Source organism: Helianthus annuus, chromosome 6 (genome assembly GCF_002127325.2).
Source record: "Helianthus annuus cultivar XRQ/B chromosome 6, HanXRQr2.0-SUNRISE, whole genome shotgun sequence".
NCBI classification, from domain to species: domain Eukaryota; kingdom Viridiplantae; phylum Streptophyta; class Magnoliopsida; order Asterales; family Asteraceae; genus Helianthus; species Helianthus annuus.
In genome coordinates, this window is record NC_035438.2 from 84,451,619 (window position 1) to 84,472,643 (window position 21,025).

At 40.9% G+C, this 21,025-nt stretch overlaps 2 protein-coding genes across 2 annotated transcripts; one reads left to right on the plus strand and one right to left on the minus strand.

The window, feature by feature from the left end:
* Window positions 1–14,136: 14,136 nt before the first annotated feature.
* Window positions 14,137–14,940, minus strand: LOC110932533 (uncharacterized mitochondrial protein AtMg00810-like). Its single transcript, XM_022175860.1, has one exon. It carries the CDS (start codon window positions 14,938–14,940, stop codon window positions 14,137–14,139), a length of 804 nt encoding a protein of 267 aa, XP_022031552.1.
* Window positions 14,941–20,191: 5,251 nt separating this feature from the next.
* On the plus strand, window positions 20,192–21,025 carry LOC110932535. Its single transcript, XM_022175861.1, has one exon. It carries the CDS (start codon window positions 20,192–20,194, stop codon window positions 21,023–21,025), a length of 834 nt encoding a protein of 277 aa, XP_022031553.1.

Sequence of the window (21,025 nt, forward strand, 5' to 3'; positions counted from 1 at the left end):
GATGAAGCTGTTGATGATAGAGCCAGTGATGAAATCATGGTATAATAGTCAAAGAGAAGAGAAGCTGATCAAAGAGAAAGATTGATGGATGCTTACAATGTTAGACAATTTGGAAAGAGCATGAAGAATGATCAAGACTGAAGATGTGTCATGCTAAAGACTAGACACTGAAGACTTCGTCAATATCCAAGGGGGAGTCTGTTAGTGCACTATGTCTATTGACTTCGTCTTGTATCATGTAATGAGATAGGATAGGTTATACAGTGCACGAGGATCGAGAAATAGATTTTAGTGGTTTAGGATGTGATTCCGCTCGAAATGGACCAAGACCATTTCAAGCGAAATCAGAAACTCCCGATTCCGCTCGAAATGGCTTTGGTACCTTTCGAGCGAAATCACCTTCAGTATATATAGTGCACTTGACATTTTCATTTGGTACGGGATCTAAAACTTGTAACGAAGTGCTGCCAAATTGTTCTCAGGTTGTAATCAGTGTTAAATCAATATAAGAGGCATTATAATTACATTGAGCGTCCGTTTCATTGATTCCGCCTTTGATCCGGATTAACAACTCTTCTGATAGACTCATTTGGGTCCAACAACGATCCAACAGAATTTAACCTCATGTGTAATGCACATGACTGGATTTAACTGAAAATTTAAGCTAGGTTGGGGTGAAAAGACCTAGGGTGTAATGTTTTTATAAAGAAATGATTGCCATTGGAATATTGAAGTTAAAGGATGTGACAACCCGAACTTTCAAGGTTAGTGCCTCTTAGTCACGCGATCCCGTTTTATTATTAGTTCTCTCTCTCACGTCTCTTTTCGATGATAAAAGTTATTTTATACTCGTGACTTTAGTAAACTTGCTAACCGTTAAACGTGATTGTGTATGTTGGTGCTTAGTGGGCTACGGGGTTGAGTTGGGCCTCGCAGAGGTCATTGGGCCGCCATCACTTATAAGTATCTTGGCCCAACCTCCTTAAATAATCCTTGAACTAAATGCTGCTTGGCCCAACCCTTTAATATTATAGAACTCGGCCCAACTCCTCCCTTTATTTTATATATACGTAGATTAGAGAATAAAACACAACTGTCATCATATTTTGCAAACCCTAATCAAGTAGGAAACGGCTGTGGCGAGACCCCCTGTTGTGATCATCATCATCATACCCTCATCTGTCATTCGGTTAGTGTTTCATGTTAATATTGAGATTGTGCGTCTAAGTGAAACCCTTGTGTGATATTCCATGCATATTGTATGATTCGAAGTTATTGACACCAGTTATATTATGTTGATAAGTGTACACCCGAAACCGCATTGTATGTTGTGATAGCATAGATATGTTGTATGATCACTATAATTACTGAACCGAAATCAATACATGTGCGTGATCGGTGGCCCTATAGAAATAAAATACTGAATTCATATTATGTGTGTGTAGCCGGTGGTTGTAAGTAGGTTAGTATCATTCATGGACTAATTTGATTGGTGCAATGGGCCGCACACTTTGGTTGGACAGCACATTTTATGAGGTTGGGTAGTGGGTGGCATGTGCTTACAAACATGGCCTTCTTTATGAACTGGGAACATCCGGCTAGTGTTGGTCCAGTAATAGAAAAGTGTAATTGTTGTGATTGGACCTAAGTATATGCATGACCTCATGATGATGATGATTGTGATAAAAGGAAAAAAAAAATAGTTAACAACCTGCTGTCTCGATAAATTGAAAAACCACAATTTGATTATTTGTATAGTGGGCCGTGCACAGAATGTTACTAATATATTAGGCCACTCACTTACAATGTTAACCTACATATGATGATTAAGTTGGCCCAATAGTGGCAGCCGGATAACTGGGTTGTTCGGCCCACTTTATTTGATGTTTCTGTTTGTACCCAAGTGTGACTAACGGATATAATGACTAGAGTATGTTAATAAATAATAATGATCATGTTATGATTCAGTGTGAATATGTTTATATTGATCCTCATGGAATAATCTTGGTCAAATGGGTTGAAGTACCTACTGGGTTTGAATGCTGAATTTGACAAAGAATAACTGTACATGGACCGATTACATGTAGCATGTGTAAGTCTTGGGCTGAATAATGAACTAGTAACATAAAACCTTAATGGGACTCATATTAGAATCTGGGTCAGATGTGTGACCGATGTTATATGTGCAATGGGGCTGGGACCTTTTTGGATGTCATGAACACTTATAAGAATATTGGGCAGGATAACTTTCAAACAAGTAAAACAAGTTTGCTGGGCCAACAATACTGGGCCGAGCAAACTGCCAAAGGGGTGGCCGCATAGGGTATGAATCGGCTGGGCAATACATGCTTTAGATTTGTTAGTAATTGTGTTCTTACATGTATTATCTTGAATTATTTATGTGTGTAACGTTGGGTTCGAGGGGTGTACAAACAGGTTACGTATGTATGTATTTGACCTGTCGAGTAGTCACATGTTAAGCAAGTTGGGTGATACCCCACATAGATGAATAAATTGTCATGACCAGGGTCACATGTGTGCGTTTTATGAGCTAAGAATATGCTTGATGTGAACCTTGCATACGTTAAATTGTTGTACGCTATGTACATGTAAACTGACCATAACTGGTAACCTTATAGGACGTGTTGATTTACTGAATAACAAGTAGCAAATCCTACCGAGCAAACCAAAGGTGAGTTCACTACATTCGAGCATGCGTCCCAGTGGTTGGGGACAGTCAGTGGGTATCCCGTTGAGGGATAAGTCTTTTGGGTAAAAACGGGTATATTGGTTAATATTCTCACCTATCATTTTTGTAAGTCCCTTATTATGTTACCTGGAGGGTAACGGGTATTAGTTGGTAGCGCTACTTAGGTTTGGCACCCTCACACCGCTCCTAGAGAGGACGGATGTGAACTAATGACCCAGTCGTGGCCCAGTACTAGATAGGAGTACGTGGGAAGGGCAGTCATGTATTTCAGGAGCCGTCTTGTTCGGAATTGAGATATTAACAATATTACTTGCATTGGTTATTGAATTGCTTTACATACAACTGGTAACAAACGTTTTCTAAAACTGTGAACTCGCCAGCTTTGTCTGATACACTTGTTACATGCTCGCAGGTCATTAGGTGATTGGAACAGGAGCTTGTTGGCTGGAGAGCAGGAGTGGTCATGGTCATGCTGAGGACTTATTTATCAAACACTTATTTATTATGATCGTTTAGTATTTACTTTATGAATTATTTACGCTTCCGCTGAACTTATGGTTTTGGATAACTTATGTTTGGGATTTCAATATTATTAAACATTGGAATTTTATTTTAAATTCGTGATTCAATGTAATTGGTGGCTCATTGCTAGTCGTCACACGCCTAACAGGGACACACCCTAGGTGGTAATTTGAGGGTGTGACAGTTTGGTATCAGAGCCACTGGTTATAGTGAATTTGGTTTTAAAATGTTTTACAAAACCAGACTATAACTGAACTGATCCGACATTGACCATGACACTCAGCTCCAGGCAGCAAGGTTCGTCTCTTGTTTACTATTGCATAGCATATTTAGTACATACTCATGCTTAGTATCACACTCAAACACACACCTGATATTACAATATGAATTACTATGTTATCGGTCTATGCTACGTGTTTTAAGAGTAGGACTCTTCTTGAACTTACATGCTCTATGTTGTGATGTCATTGATCATGCTGCTTGAATTTGGGGAAACCTTCTAACACGAGTTGGGAGGAACTGAGATAAACATGCAACTTGGGTTATTATTATGGGTGCACACATAATAACAACGTGGGGTGCATGTGAGTCCCAGTAAATCTCGACTAGTGTGAAAAAGGAATTCCGCGTTGTTAGTCAATCTTGTATTAGAACGTCGAAAACTGTGAATACCATAGCAATACTTGACATCTACTTGAACCTGTCTGTTAATCCGTTCCTTTTCACATCTTTATAGAATCATGAACGGACGTGGTGGAGGTCGTCGTGGTGGACATGGTGGAGGCCGCGGTGGTGGACGTGGCCATATAGCTATGACTCAGGCTGAGTTAACCGATCTTATTAACACTCGCGTGGCTGAAGCCTTAGCGGCTTATCAGGCTGGTACGATGGATACCAAACATTCTTTATCCTTGAGTCGCATGCTTGAGTCTTACTCGTTTGTTTTATGTTCTTTCTTTAATAGGTCAACAGGTGCAACAGAATCCGCACCAACCGCCTGTGTGCACGTTTAAAACCTTCATGGATTGTAAGCCGCAGACCTTCAGTGGGACTGAAGGGGCTGTAGGACTCTTGCGCTGGTTCGAAAAGGCAGAGTCCGTATTCGCGATGTGTAACTGCCCGGTTGGGGACAGAGTGAAATTTGCTGCGGGCACACTCGAAGATGGTGCCTTGACCTGGTGGAATGCCCAGGTTCAGCTGTTAGGCATCGAGGCGGCGAACGCCACTACGTGGGACGACTTTAAAGAGTTGATGAGGGAGGAATATTGCCCTCGTGATGAAATACAGAAATTAGAAAATGAGTACTATGATCTGAAAATGGTGGGGTCTGAGATTGAAGCATATGTGAAGCGGTCGTATGAGTTGGCTGACTTGTGTCCGAATTTGTCTCGACCTATGCCTCGAAGAATTGAGTTGTTCATTAAGGGGTTACCTCCACGGGTGAAGGGTTTGGTTACGGAAGCAAACCTCAATAATTTAACTTAGATTGTTCGTTTGGCTCACAAGATCGTTGATCAGGAGGTGGAAAGCAACTCATTGCCATCACGTATTTCTAGCACTGCTACAGCCGCTACTACTTCCACTGCATCTGCTGCTGATAGCAAACGTAAGTGGAACGATATGGACAAGGGGTCCAACTCTGCTCAGCCTCAGAAGAAGACGGATACTGGCAACAACCGTAGTTTCAGTCAGTCATCATCAGTGAATCAAAACCAGAGTAACAAGCCAGGGCAGGGATCATATGCGGGGAAACTACCCTTGTGCAACAAGTGTAACTATCATCACAAGGGACAGTGTGCTCGGGTTTGTCATCGTTGTAACCGATCAGGGCATGTGGCTAAGGATTGTAGGGCCACACTTCCAGCTCAGCAGCAGCCATCACAGCAGTCGGGCAGACAACAGACTCAGCAGAACCAGGGTACTCAAAAAGGGTGTTATCAGTGTGGGGCTGAGGGGCACTTCAAGCGGGACTGCCCTCAGCTGAAGCAGAACACTAGGGGTAACAACGGGAATAACAATGCTGGAAACAATGGGGGTAATGTTGCGCGTGGGCGCGGGTTCGTGTTAGGAGCTGGGGAAGCGCGGAACGACGGCAATGTGGTTACTGGTACGTTTTCAGTGAACGGTGTATTTGCTTCTATATTATTTGACTCTGGGGCCGATTGGAGTTACGTGTCTTTGGGGTTCAGTTCTCAGTTAGGGTTAAGTCCTACACCTCTCGTAATGAAACACATAGTAGAGATAGCAAATGGTAAAACAATCGAAGCCTCACATGTCCTAGTTGGGTGTAAACTCGATCTTCTGGGTCAAGTATTCGACATTGACCTACTTCCCATTACTCTTGGAAGCTTCGACGTGATTATCGGTATGGATTGGTTGTCAAAGTATCAGGCGGAGATTCTCTGTAAGGAGAAGATCGTACGTGTCCCCCTTCCTAGTGGAGAATCTTTATCGGTTCAGGGTCATCGCAGTGGGACCCAGTTAGTATTGTTTCAGTAATGAAAGCTCAGAAGTATCTGCGTAAGGGCTATCCTGCTATTTTCGCTCTTGTCACTGATTCACAGTCTGATGAAAGGAAGATTGAAGATCTTCCAGTTGTTCGTGAATATCCTGACGTATTTCCTGAGGAACTCCCTGGTTTACCTCCACATCGTCAGGTGGAATTCCAGATCGACCTCGCCCCAGCGGCAGCCCCGGTTGCTCGTGCGCCATACCGTCTTGCGCCAGGGGAGTTGCAGGAATTGTCAAACCAACTCCAAGAGCTGTTGGATAGGGGTTTCATCCGACCTAGCTCTTCCCCTTGGAAAGCCCCTGTCCTATTTGTGAAGAAGAAGGATGGGTCTTTCCGGATGTGTATAGATTATCGCGAGCTCAACAAGGTGACGGTTAAAAACCGTTATCCTTTGCCTCGTATTGACGACTTGTTTGACCAGCTACAAGGGTCAAGTTTTTATTCAAAAATCGACTTAAGGTCGGGATATCATCAGGTGCGAGTCAGAGAGGAAGACGTTCCCAAAACAGCGTTTCGGACGCGATACGGTCACTATGAGTTCTTGGTTATGCCATTCGGGTTAACCAACGCACCCGCGGTCTTCATGGATCTCATGAACCGCGTGTGCAAGCCATACCTTGACGACTTCGTTATCGTTTTTATCGACGGCATTCTAATTTATTCCAAGAACAAGGAAGATCATGAGCGGCATCTGCGCCTTATCTTAGAACTCCTGAGGAGGGAGCAGTTGTACGCGAAATTTTCTAAGTGTGATTTTTGGATACGGGAGGTACATTTTCTGGGGCATATAGTTAATGAGATGGGCATACATGTGGATCCTGCCAAGATCGACGCCATTAGAAATTGGGCGGCACCAAGGAATCCTTCGGAAGTGCGGCATCTCGGTCTAGCAGGGTATTATCGTCGTTTTATTCAGAACTTCTCGAAGATTGCTCAACCACTCACCTCACTAACACAGAAGAAGGTAGTTTACTCTTGGGGAACGAAACAGGAGGATGCTTTCCAGCTTTTGAAACAAAAATTATGCAGCGCGCCAATTCTATCTCTACCAGATGGTACTGAGGATTTTGTGGTTTATTGTGATGCTTCGATTCAGGGTCTCGGTTGCGTGTTGATGCAACGCGAGAAGGTGATAGCTTATGCTTCTCGTCAGTTGAAAGTACACGAGAAAAACTACACGACACACGACTTGGAGCTAGGAGCTGTGGTCTTTGCGCTGAAGATTTGGAGGCATTATCTATACGGCACGAAATGCACCATCTATACCGATCACAAGAGCCTTCAGCATATCTTCAACCAGAGAGAATTGAATATGCGTCAGCGTCGTTGGGTAGAGTTGTTCAATGATTACGAGTGTGCCATCAAGTACCACCCGGGTAAAGCTAACGTTGTAGCGGATGCTCTTAGCCGCAAGGAACCAAAGCCGAAGCGTATTCGTGCCCTACAGCTTACTATTCACTCTGATTTACCTGCTCGGATTCGTTCAGCTCAGATTGAAGCATTAAAGGAAGAAAATATCGAAGCTGAAGGATTACGAGGTCTACACAAGAAGAAATTCGAGCAACGGTCAGACGATATCTACTACTTCATGGAACGAATATGGGTTCCTTCATTCGGTGATCTTCGAGAGCTTGTGATGGACGAAGCACACAAGTCACGATATTCTATTCATCCAGGGTCCGATAAGATGTACCAGGACCTCAAGGTTTTGTATTGGTGGCCGAATATGAAAGCTATCATCGCAACATACGTGAGTAAGTGCTTGACTTGTGCTAGGGTCAAAGCAGAGTACCAGAAACCTTCGGGTCTACTTCAGCAGCCAGAGATACCCATGTGGAAATGGGAACAGATCGCTATGGATTTTGTTACGGGGTTACCCAGAACACAGGCTGGGAACGATACTATATGGGTGATTGTCGACCGTCTCACAAAGTCAGCACACTTCCTAGCGATCAAGGAGACAGATAAGTATTCACAACTCGCAGCAGTGTACCTTAAAGAGGTGGTTTCTAGGCACGGGGTGCCGACTTCTATTATTTCTGATCGAGATCCTCGTTTTACTTCGGAGTTATGGCAGGCTATGCATAAGTCGTTCGGCTCGCGTCTCGATATGAGCACGGCCTATCACCCACAAACGGAAGGTCAGAGTGAACGCACTATTCAGACGCTAGAGGATATGCTGCGGGCATGCGTTATTGATTTTGGGAAAGGATGGGAGAAGCACTTGCCGTTGGTAGAGTTTTCCTACAATAACAGCTACCACACCAGTATCAAAGCGGCACCATTTGAGGCACTGTATGGGAGGAAGTGTCGTTCACCCCTCTGCTGGGCTGAGGTGGGTGATAGTCAGATCACAGGTCCTGAGATGGTACTCGAAACTTCAGATATGATCGTGAAAATCAGAGAACGTATGGCAGCTGCTCGTGACCGCCAGAAGGCCTATGCGGACAAGCGTGCCAAAGAGGTAGTGTTTGAAGTGAATGACCGAGTCATGCTGAAAGTCTCACCGTGGAAAGGGGTTGTACGCTTTGGGAAATGTGGCAAGCTGAACCCACGTTATGTTGGGCCGTTTAAGGTTCTGGAGCGTATCGGTAAGGTGGCTTATAGGTTGGAGTTACCTACTGAGCTGGGTAATGTTCACGACGTATTTCATGTATCACAGTTAAAGAAGTGCTATGCTGACGACCCATTAGCAGTACCTTTTCAAGAGTTAAAGATCGACGACAAGCTACAGTTTGTTGAAGAACCCATCGAGATCATGGACCGTGAGGTCAAAGTGCGTAAACACAGTCGTATTCCCATCGTTAGGGTTCGTTGGAACTCAAGACGTGGACCGGAGTTCACGTGGGAGCGCGAGGATCAGATGAAACTAAAGTACCCCTACCTCTTTCCCAAAGACAAAGCAGAGTTAAGCAAAACTGGGGAATCTCGGGGCGAGATTCCTCTTCAAGTTGGGGATGATGTCACACCTGAGCAAAATCTGCAACAATCCTGATTATCACGTCACGCCTTGTGCTTACTTGTCAAATTTCGGGGCGAAATTTCTTTCAAGTTGGGGATGATGTGACAACCCGAACTTTCAAGGTTAGTGCCTCTTAGTCACGCGATCCCGTTTTATTATTAGTTCTCTCTCTCACGTCTCTTTTCGATGATAAAAGTTATTTTATACTCGTGACTTTAGTAAACTTGCTAACCGTTAAACGTGATTGTGTATGTTGGTGCTTAGTGGGCTACGGGGTTGAGTTGGGCCTCGCAGAGGTCATTGGGCCGCCATCACTTATAAGTATCTTGGCCCAACCTCCTTAAATAATCCTTGAACTAAATGCTGCTTGGCCCAACCCTTTAATATTATAGAACTCGGCCCAACTCCTCCCTTTATTTTATATATACGTAGATTAGAGAATAAAACACAACTGTCATCATATTTTGCAAACCCTAATCAAGTAGGAAACGGCTGTGGCGAGACCCCCTGTTGTGATCATCATCATCATACCCTCATCTGTCATTCGGTTAGTGTTTCATGTTAATATTGAGATTGTGCGTCTAAGTGAAACCCTTGTGTGATATTCCATGCATATTGTATGATTCGAAGTTATTGACACCAGTTATATTATGTTGATAAGTGTACACCCGAAACCGCATTGTATGTTGTGATAGCATAGATATGTTGTATGATCACTATAATTACTGAACCGAAATCAATACATGTGCGTGATCGGTGGCCCTATAGAAATAAAATACTGAATTCATATTATGTGTGTGTAGCCGGTGGTTGTAAGTAGGTTAGTATCATTCATGGACTAATTTGATTGGTGCAATGGGCCGCACACTTTGGTTGGACAGCACATTTTATGAGGTTGGGTAGTGGGTGGCATGTGCTTACAAACATGGCCTTCTTTATGAACTGGGAACATCCGGCTAGTGTTGGTCCAGTAATAGAAAAGTGTAATTGTTGTGATTGGACCTAAGTATATGCATGACCTCATGATGATGATGATTGTGATAAAAGGAAAAAAAAATAGTTAACAACCTGCTGTCTCGATAAATTGAAAAACCACAATTTGATTATTTGTATAGTGGGCCGTGCACAGAATGTTACTAATATATTAGGCCACTCACTTACAATGTTAACCTACATATGATGATTAAGTTGGCCCAATAGTGGCAGCCGGATAACTGGGTTGTTCGGCCCACTTTATTTGATGTTTCTGTTTGTACCCAAGTGTGACTAACGGATATAATGACTAGAGTATGTTAATAAATAATAATGATCATGTTATGATTCAGTGTGAATATGTTTATATTGATCCTCATGGAATAATCTTGGTCAAATGGGTTGAAGTACCTACTGGGTTTGAATGCTGAATTTGACAAAGAATAACTGTACATGGACCGATTACATGTAGCATGTGTAAGTCTTGGGCTGAATAATGAACTAGTAACATAAAACCTTAATGGGACTCATATTAGAATCTGGGTCAGATGTGTGACCGATGTTATATGTGCAATGGGGCTGGGACCTTTTTGGATGTCATGAACACTTATAAGAATATTGGGCAGGATAACTTTCAAACAAGTAAAACAAGTTTGCTGGGCCAACAATACTGGGCCGAGCAAACTGCCAAAGGGGTGGCCGCATAGGGTATGAATCGGCTGGGCAATACATGCTTTAGATTTGTTAGTAATTGTGTTCTTACATGTATTATCTTGAATTATTTATGTGTGTAACGTTGGGTTCGAGGGGTGTACAAACAGGTTACGTATGTATGTATTTGACCTGTCAAGTAGTCACATGTTAAGCAAGTTGGGTGATACCCCACATAGATGAATAAATTGTCATGACCAGGGTCACATGTGTGCGTTTTATGAGCTAAGAATATGCTTGATGTGAACCTTGCATACGTTAAATTGTTGTACGCTATGTACATGTAAACTGACCATAACTGGTAACCTTATAGGACGTGTTGATTTACTGAATAACAAGTAGCAAATCCTACCGAGCAAACCAAAGGTGAGTTCACTACATTCGAGCATGCGTCCCAGTGGTTGGGGACAGTCAGTGGGTATCCCGTTGAGGGATAAGTCTTTTGGGTAAAAACGGGTATATTGGTTAATATTCTCACCTATCATTTTTGTAAGTCCCTTATTATGTTACCTGGAGGGTAACGGGTATTAGTTGGTAGCGCTACTTAGGTTTGGCACCCTCACACCGCTCCTAGAGAGGACGGATGTGAACTAATGACCCAGTCGTGGCCCAATACTAGATAGGAGTACGTGGGAAGGGCAGTCATGTATTTCAGGAGCCGTCTTGTTCGGAATTGAGATATTAACAATATTACTTGCATTGGTTATTGAATTGCTTTACATACAACTGGTAACAAACGTTTTCTAAAACTGTGAACTCGCCAGCTTTGTCTGATACACTTGTTACATGCTCGCAGGTCATTAGGTGATTGGAACAGGAGCTTGTTGGCTGGAGAGCAGGAGTGGTCATGGTCATGCTGAGGACTTATTTATCAAACACTTATTTATTATGATCGTTTAGTATTTACTTTATGAATTATTTACGCTTCCGCTGAACTTATGGTTTTGGATAACTTATGTTTGGGATTTCAATATTATTAAACATTGGAATTTTATTTTAAATTCGTGATTCAATGTAATTGGTGGCTCATTGCTAGTCGTCACACGCCTAACAGGGACACACCCTAGGTGGTAATTTGAGGGTGTGACAAAGGACATCCATTGAAATCGGATACAAACATAAATGATGAAAAGTGTAATTTGCCCCAAGTTTTTTTTTCTCTTTTTCTTTGTTCTTTGCTCTTTTTATATATAATCAATATTAAGCCCCCGCGTTACGTAGGGAAGCATAAAATACAGAAACTAATAACTAAGTCAATCTAGGCCACCCACGTTTTGAATAAACATTTTATGAAACATAGATAAAATTTGAAATGTCGTGATGATATATTTAAAACTCTTCTATTTTAAAATCATTTTGCATTTCAATGGATATATTTTGTCTCCTTCTCTGGTATATTGTGTGTATGTTCAACAAATGACTGTAAATCAACTACAGTAATGACTTAGATGGAATGGCCTCTGGATTTGACAGCCTTCAACTTAGATGATGCATAATGTACAAATAGACAATGCTTCAACTAAATCCAGGTGCATTTACTTTACATATACCCAATTCCAACACAGATTTCAAAACATCTTTTAACAAATTTGATAAATTATTATGTTTAACAATTTAAACACAAAATCTTATTCACATTACTCATATTCTCTCATTCTCTCTCTTATCACTAGTAAAACCACCCACCTCCTGTCACACCTCAACCAATGGCGGAAACGTCGGATTGAGACTAAGGAAATTGCTCAAAACATCATAACATGACTAAAGTGACAATAATTTAAGAATTACCATCTTCATTTCATTTCTAAATTTCAAGGTACAATGTTTGAAAGGAAAAGTACAACATATTGCAAATTAAAAACATAACAAGTACACAAATTCATAAATAAACTTCGAGTGAGTTTCTCCTCCATCCTAACTAGATTTCTTGTCATATCGTCATCAATTTCCTTGTTTCGGCTAACTTGCAAGTTTTGCTTAGAATTTGAGAGTTTCTTGGAAGACATCTACAAAATCGAGTAGAGATTGAGGATAAGGCTTGATCATAAGGTGTTCATTTTTTTTGCATGATTTAGCATGATAGTATGTCACGTAGCATGTAAGTTTCACATAGTTCATATAAGCATTACATGAGTCTACTTGAATATAACAACACAATAGTGAAAGAGTCGTAAATTTCGTTTTTTCTTGAATACAATTATTGTTTTAGATTGCGAGCATAGCGCGATTTGGGATTTCGACTTTGAAATGATGGAGGTATCATGTGTAAAATGCATCAAATATTGATATAACATAAAAGAGGTTCATTGGAAAATCTTGGAGTGTCTCGGAACGAACCTAAGATTATTCCAAAGTAATAAAAAATTCTTTTGAGTTCGGGAAACATGCTTTGGCCTAATAGGTAGAATACTCTTGCCAAATTTCAGTTAACGGTATTCACCCTTCCGGTCACTACATGCCCCTAGTCAATCGAAAGTTCAAGACTTAGACGGGATTAAAAATCGAGGAGTGGGACTGTTTATCAAGATGTGGATTAGGGCTGGCATAACGGGTCAACCCGATCTGTTAAGACACGAACACGATAAGACACGAACCCAAAACACATAAACACGAACACAACACGAAATCTTATGGTGTCAGATTTTTGAAACATGAAACACGAACCTGTTATTAAACAGGTTACACGAAACGACCTCTTAAGACATGAAAAAACTACCAACGTATCATACGACCTATTTATGACACGAACACGACTTGTTAAGACACAAACACGACCTGTTTAAGACACGAACACGACCCAATTGGGGAAGATGTGAACTAAATTAGGAATGGTGGTCTTTGTGAGAGAGATTTAAAAATTATGGTTTGGATTGTGGAAAAAGAACCGTGTGTGTTTGTGTATAATTCATCCCAGGTCCCACGACTGATGGCCCCATGTCCACACCCACATATAATATTTTTTAATTTTTAATTATTAACATGAACGGGTCTTAAAAGGTTAACATGTTTTAACCTGTTTAGACACGAAACCTGTTAAGGTCTTATCGTGTTGACTTGTTTTAGACATGAAATCTGTTAAGGTCAAACACGAAAGATGATAACTTCGTGCCGTGTTATCATGTTCGTGTTAGTATTGCCACCCCTAATGTGGATATCACTCCTAGCTTGATAATGTCGCTCCCTAAATGTGGTTGGTGCTTACCAAACAAGTTAAGGTACTAAATCCGACTCGTTGGTAAGGGTCCACTAGAATGAGAATCGCAAAATTTCAAGGAAATCACTCCTATCTTGATGGTACAATTTCGTAAAGTCAATAAATGCGGATTAAGAGTTATCACCAAAGTAAGGGTTTCATGCCTAGTTTATACATGTTTGTTAATTAAATAAAGTAGTCTAAAATGAGAAGGCATGTTAGTTGAAAGCCACCCTAACGTTAAATTTAATGCAAATAAATATATTTATGTTGTTATATTATTATAGGAGAGATAATTTTACTGAATGATCTTGTCATTGTATTTCTCCTCAATTTATTAATACAAGGTGATCTGATAACTATGGCAACAAAATAATCTAATTCTAACAATAATCCTAATTACCAGTTATATAAATATATACACTATTACACCCCGTAGTCGAGACAGTAGGAGGTCGGATGTTGTCATCAAATAGAACTCGAGGGAGGCCTTTGGTGAAGATGTTGACAACTTGGTAACGAGAAGGGACATGCAGGATACGAACACACCCCCATTATACCTGCTCTCGTACAAAATGAATGTCTAACTTGATGTGCTTGGTGAGCTGGTGTTGCACTGGATTACCAGACAGGTAGATGGCACTTACATTGTCATAATACACCAAGGTTGCATGAGAAAGAGGTCGTTGCAGTTCGAGTAGAAGATTTTGAAGCCAACATATTTCTACAACAACGTTTGCTAACCCTCTGTATTCTTCCTCTGCACTGGAGCGAGATACGGTTGGTTGACGTTTAGAAGACCAAAAGAGAACGTTATCACCATGATAAACACAGTAGCCAGAAGTCGAGCGATGAGTGTCCGGGAAACCAGCCCAGTCTGCATCAGTGTAGGATAGTAAGGACAAAGTCTGAGCAGGAGGAAAGTGAAGGCCATATTCGTTGGTGCCCCGTAGATATCTGATGATTCGCTTTTGTGCATTCCAGTTAGCTTCAGTAGGAGAGTGCATATGCATGTAGATTTGCTGTATGACATAGGAAATGTCAGGATGGGTGAAAGTAAGGTACTTAAGAGCACCCACCAGACTACGGTAAGTAGTTGGGTCACCAAAGAGAGGAGCAGTGGTGTCACCCAATTTAGAATTGGTGTCAATTGGGGTGGCAACTAGTTTGCAAGAAACCATGGCAGCATGATGAATAACATCTCTAGCATAGGCATGTAGAGGCAAGAACATGTGATCCCCAGTACGAGTGACATAAATCTCTAAAAAATAAGACAAAGTACCCAAATCTTTCATTGCAATTTCTCCACCGAAGGCAGTCATGAGATGTTGTCGTAGAGTATCATGGGATGTGGTCATGATGATATCGTCAACATAAATAAGTAGGTAAGCCTTATGATGTCCATGACGATAAATAAACAATGATGTATCATATTTACTATGTGTGAACCCCTGCAGCAACACAAAGTCTGTAAAACGTTAGTATCACGCTCGTGGCACCTGCTTAAGTCCATAAAGGGACTTTTTCAGACGGTAGACGTGATCTGGATAGTTGGGATTTCAAAATCCCATGGATTAATACATGTATACTGTCTCTGTCAAATTGCCATGGAGAAAGGCATTGGTTACATCTAGCTGATGTATTGACAAGGACTGAGAGAGAGCTAAAGAGAGAACAAGTCTGCTGGTAGCCGGTTTAACAACTGGGCTAAACAGTCCCTTTCGCACGACAGGGTGATTCCATTCGCGCGAATGGCCCATCGTCCCATCTGTCACTCGTCCAAACAGTTCGTATTTCGGTTTTCGTTATTCTGTCTTTCCGCGTTCCTTGTCATTGATTCTGTCGAGCAAACTAGGACCCATAAAATCACAAAAACTCAGTGTCGAGACAAGTGCACGGACATAATATATTTTCTATTTACGTATACTTTCGTATTATACTAAGTACTTTGATTTTGTTTCATAATCCCCCAATTCCAACTCCAACTCCAACTCACGCCTTCGTTTGTCCTGTAGGGTAACCTTGGTGTTCCTGTACTATTACCACCATCCCTTTGCTCGCCGGGAAGAATAACCTTGGCGTTCCTGTACTACATCAAACAACACTACGCTCGCGGGATTTCTAAAGAATATTTAGCAAAATTGTGAGTATACTCGAACACCCATTTTCCGTTTTACCCTTTGGGTGCAATATGTTTACCTAATAACCTACACAGTTACACTTAAACTTTTATACAAAATGCACAAACAATCCAATACATGCATATGTTATACTTGATTCGTTAATCTGGATGATTCTTTTGTGTGATAACTTGTCATTTACTTCGTACAAGCTTCCCGTTAACATGTATAGCGCTATAGGAGTAACGCACCACCCGTAAACTTGTGGTCATGTTATATGCTTATTATTGCGGTAATCAGAGGGTTGACTCGAACATTCACATGCCAATTTTAATGTTAATCTTGATAACTAGTTTGCTATGTGGATTCGCTAAACTTTTTATACTATGCTATGTATCGAAACTTGTATACTTGCCAATACGTTTGTATTGAACCATGTATTTTTAACATATTGCAGGATGATGATGATATTAAAATGGGCGTAGCAAAGAGGTTTTAGATACACACTTAGAACTCGTTATGTTATGATGTTGTATCAAATTTTAAACTATGTTGTATTGTAACTTGTTTTGTTGTATTTGAACCAATGTGGTACTTTGTTTCGTATGATGTAATGTGACAATTTGTATCAATGCAATGAAATCCGTTTATCTAAATTATTGTCGCTTTTAGTGTTATGTTGCAATGAGCAATCTTGTTTTTGTCTCACTCCGATGTTTCCGCCATCGGTTGGGGTGTGACAGGCCGAGACCGGCACCCGTTAAAGTCGGGTAGTGGTTCCCGATGTTGAAGTATTGTGGAGATTCTCTCATATTGGTCTGTTAAGCCACTCAAGAGTTGGGTAACAAAGCGTTGATTATCGACTCGGGGTCAACGCTATTTACTTGGTCCGCCAAAAGCTTAAGTTTCTGACAACATGCCGCCATAGAAGAAAAAGATTCAATATGAATATTGGAGAATTATTGTTGCAGTTGAACTTGACGAGCACTCTTGTTATCTCTAAACAGATTTGCTAAGGTAGTCCATGCGTCGTGTGCAGTTTGACCAGGTGATAGGATGGGGTGGTGGAGATCGGTGGAGATGGTGCCATAGATCCATTCTAGTACTAGACATCCGATCTCTTCCACAGGGTTTCAGATTCAGTAGGGGCGACAACAACCTTGTCTGCGTCGGTAGAGGACGCCGCGGGGGTTGGAGTAGGTATGGGTTTTAGGTGGTCAAACACATGGTATGCCCTGCATTGCACCTCGAATAGGGCTGCCCAAGATGTATAATGAGAGGTTTCCAGTTCAAGGGTGAGGGGAAAATGATTTCTGATGTTATTTACTATCATAGCTGAATGGAGTTTGTTATCCATGACGGGAAGATTGAGGAGAAATGGTCGGCTAGGGCGGCAGAAGGCACAACGGAGAGGGAGGAGGGAAGGATCAAGAGAGGTTTGATACCATATAGGAGATATAATTTTACTGAATGATCTTGTCATTGTATTTCTCCTCAATTTATAATACAAGGTGATCCGATAACTATGGCAACATAATAAACGGATGCTAACAATAATCCTAATTATAATCAGAGTAATATAAATTTTTACTTATATTTTTAACTGAACTATACCAAATAAATAAGTAATTGTTTACGCCATGAGTCACAATTCTATATGCCCAAGATTTTGTAACTGTTTGAATATTTTCCCACGTGTTTTTTTTATGTAAGTCTAGGCTATACCTAATAAATAAGTAACTGAATGAATATTTTTCCTCTTATTGTTTCTCAACTATTTATTATTTTCTTTATTAATGTTTACTTTATAATTATTTTATTCATCTAATATCATTTCTCAGCTATCTCCTATATTCTTCCGCTAATTAACTAGTGTTTATATTTACATAACTCAACCCAATATAATATACGAGTTTCTAAATATATGTCTTCATCAAGAATAAAAACAACAGTTAATCCTTCTGATTAACTTGAGTTAGTTTCATAAAATCTGTGCTGGACTCATTGCCCCTCTATTATTTCTCACTCTATCAAGCTCCTGTTAATGTGTTAAACAAACTAGAAAAGTTAAGAAGAGATTTCTTATGGGGTGACACTGAAACTAGGAGCAGAATGCATTGGGTTCGATGGGATCGGGTAACAAAACCAATCAAAAGTGGGGGGCTTGGCCTGGATTCGCTTCATAATATGAATATTAGTCTATTGTCGATGTGGGCATGAAGATACAAGACCAAACCTAACAAATTATGGAGATCAATTATTAAAAGCATCCATTTTAATCAGAAGTGTGGCAACTTCCTACCATCCAAAAAAGGATTATCGGGTGTCTGGAACAATCTAATAAAGAAGGAAGCTACTCTTCGAGATAAGGACATTAATCTCAACAATCTCTTCAAATGCAAAGTTGGGCTTGGAGTGGAGGTCCAATTCTGGATTGATTGCTGGGCCTCGGATACACCATTCAAGACCCGCTTTCCAGCTTTGTATGCACTGGAGAAATTTAAAGCTTGCAGCGTACAGGATAGGATTCAGCGATCCGATCATGATACGATAAATAACATGACTTGGTGCTGGCGCAGGGTTCCAGAAGACGCAGCAGAACGAGCAGAGCTTGACGATCTAACCAATATTGTTTCACTTGCTTCCCTTTCTCAATTCGGAGATACCTGGTCGTGGGTTCCAGATCCGACAGGTACGTTCTCAGTAAAATCAGTGAAAAAACTTCTCCATCGCTCCTCCCTTCCTATCGAAGATATTTGCTTCACATGGAACAATTGGGTTCCACGCAAAGTAAACATTTTCGGCTGGCGTTTGGCCCTTGATCGTCTACCCACTAGGGTCGCATTAGCACACCGTAACATCAGCATGGAATCCATCTGTTGCCCGATCTGTGGTGATAAGTATGAATCTGCTTCTCATCTCTTTGCGGAATGTGTTGTGAGTTCCATAGTGTGGAGATGGTTTCAAGCTGGGTGAACATTCCTCCTATTTATACCTTCACCATTGAGGATCTCCTTCGTGTACATGAGAATATCACAGCCTCAGAAACAATGAAGAAACTTGTTCAAGCTATCGTCCTTATCTCTTGTTGGAGCCTATGGAAATTACGCAACGATTTCATCTTCTCCGGCACTCGAGTGGACATCTCAAGACTCTTGGCAGAAATCAAATCAACAAGTTTCCTTTGGGTAAAACATAGAGCAAAAATGCATTTGTTAGATTGGTCAGATTGGTGTAGCTTCAATTTCTTGTAAACTTCATTCTTTGTCTAGCTTCTTGCTAGCTCGTTTTCTTTTTTTTTTTTAAATAAAATCAGCCGTTCAAAAAAAAAAAAAAAAAAACTTGAGTTAGTTTTAAGAAAGAATAAACTTATAATCAAGTGTCATTGTTTTTATGTAAATTAACATGCAAAATTTAGTATTTATCAATACGAATTATTATTATTGAAATATGTGTTGCTTGGGTACGAAAACAATATTCCAACCCTTCCTATTCTGCTGTACTCTACATTTATCACACACACATAGTTATGTGTAAATAAACCAACAAATTTTGATTTCACTTGTTATTTAAAGTTTGGAAATTACGTAGTTATTTTTTTTCATATAAATTCTTCACTTCGTATGCTTAGCTTATTAAATTATTAATTGTAGAGTGCCGATATAATACAAGAAAAATGTATCCTTTCTCTGAATAGAGTGGGTGTTTTGGTCGATGTCGGATTTCCCATCTCTGATTCGGTCACTCTTATCTGGAGAAAAAAAAGGTTTAAAGTTTGGGTTCGGGAAGAGGAGAGAGAATGGATATCGGATTTCCTTGTCAATGATGAATGGCCGGAATCCTCTTCCGGTGATGATGACGACGAGGATCGGCGGGAAGAAGAGGAAAAGTCTCATGTGCATGGGGAAAATGAGGAGGTTCAGTGGGTAGTTAATGGTGTTGAGAAATACAACCTGCATGAGGAATGTTCCAAGGTCGGCGGCCAACAGAATTTAATTTTTGGAAGTTTTGAGAAAGTAGGGAGAATTAAGAAGAAGCCGTTTAATTTACTAAAAGACAAGCATCTCCCTAGGCCCAATCCTGTTAGCCCAAAGATTGATGACAGACCCAAAAAAAGGCCCAGAGCCGAATTAGAGAAGCCCTGTAATGACTCGTGGTATATTGGGCCTTTTCCTGCTGGTAGTCTTAATAAACATCAGGTGGATAACACAGGTGAGATCTCGGGGAGTGATGTGGGCATGTTTCCCCAACAACAGGAGGTCCCTTGTGGGGATAAAGGCTCTTCGCGACAGGATAGTAAGGAACCGGAGGAACTGGTGATTGAAGATACTTTGGAAGCCGTAAGGAAATTAGGTGCGGATTCGGATTATTTGCAGCAGGAATTTGCCTCTACAGTTATCCTAGGGGCAGCGGTGGGTGTAAAATTGGGAGGTCATGATTCGCTTGTTAAGCAGACGATTCTCAAAGAAGGTAACAATGTTGTTGAATTATGAATTTCCTCTCGATTAATGTTAGAGGTATTGGGGGCTCTGTTAAAGAAGGGTGGATTAAAAGTATTAAAATGGTTCATAAAATTGATTTTCTGGCTGTACAAGAAACTAAACTCGAAGATTTTACGGGTTTTAAAATCGATAACCTCTGGGGGAATACTTCCTATTGTTCGGAGTTCGTTGGTTCGGTGGGACAGTCCGGTGGTCTTCTATGTATTTGGGATGACGGTATTTTTCAGGCCTCTGCTGTTATTAAAAATTTGAACTTCCTTTATTTAGGTGGCCTTTTAAAAGGTAGCAATGAGTCCTTGAACATCGTTAACGTGTATGCACCTCAAAGTGTGGTTGCTAAAAAAGCTCTTTGGGATGAGATTCTGGCCCTGTCGGTCGGAGTTTCTGGCAAATGGATTATCCTAGGTGATTTTAACGCGGTCAGGGACCCTTCGGAAAGGAAAAACTCTAAATTCAAAGTTGGATGTGCAAAAAATTTTAATGAGTTTATTAATCAGGCCGGTTTGCTCGAGTATGAAATGAAAGGGAAAAGGTTTACGTGTATAAGAGAGCATGGCAAAAAGCTAAGCAAAACTGATAGGATTCTTGTTTGTCCGGAGTTTTTTAATAAGTGGCCGGTGGCGACGTTGAGGGCCCTCTCTTCTAAGTTCTCGGATCATTGCCCGCTCATTTTAACAATCTCAGATAAGAACTTTGGGCCAAAACCTTTTCGTGTGTTTAACTCTTGGTTCGATCAGCCAGGTTTCGGGGATTTGGTTGAATCGGCGGTCTCTCAGTGTGGTAGTGTGGTAATGAAGGTACACCGGATGTTAGGTTGTTGA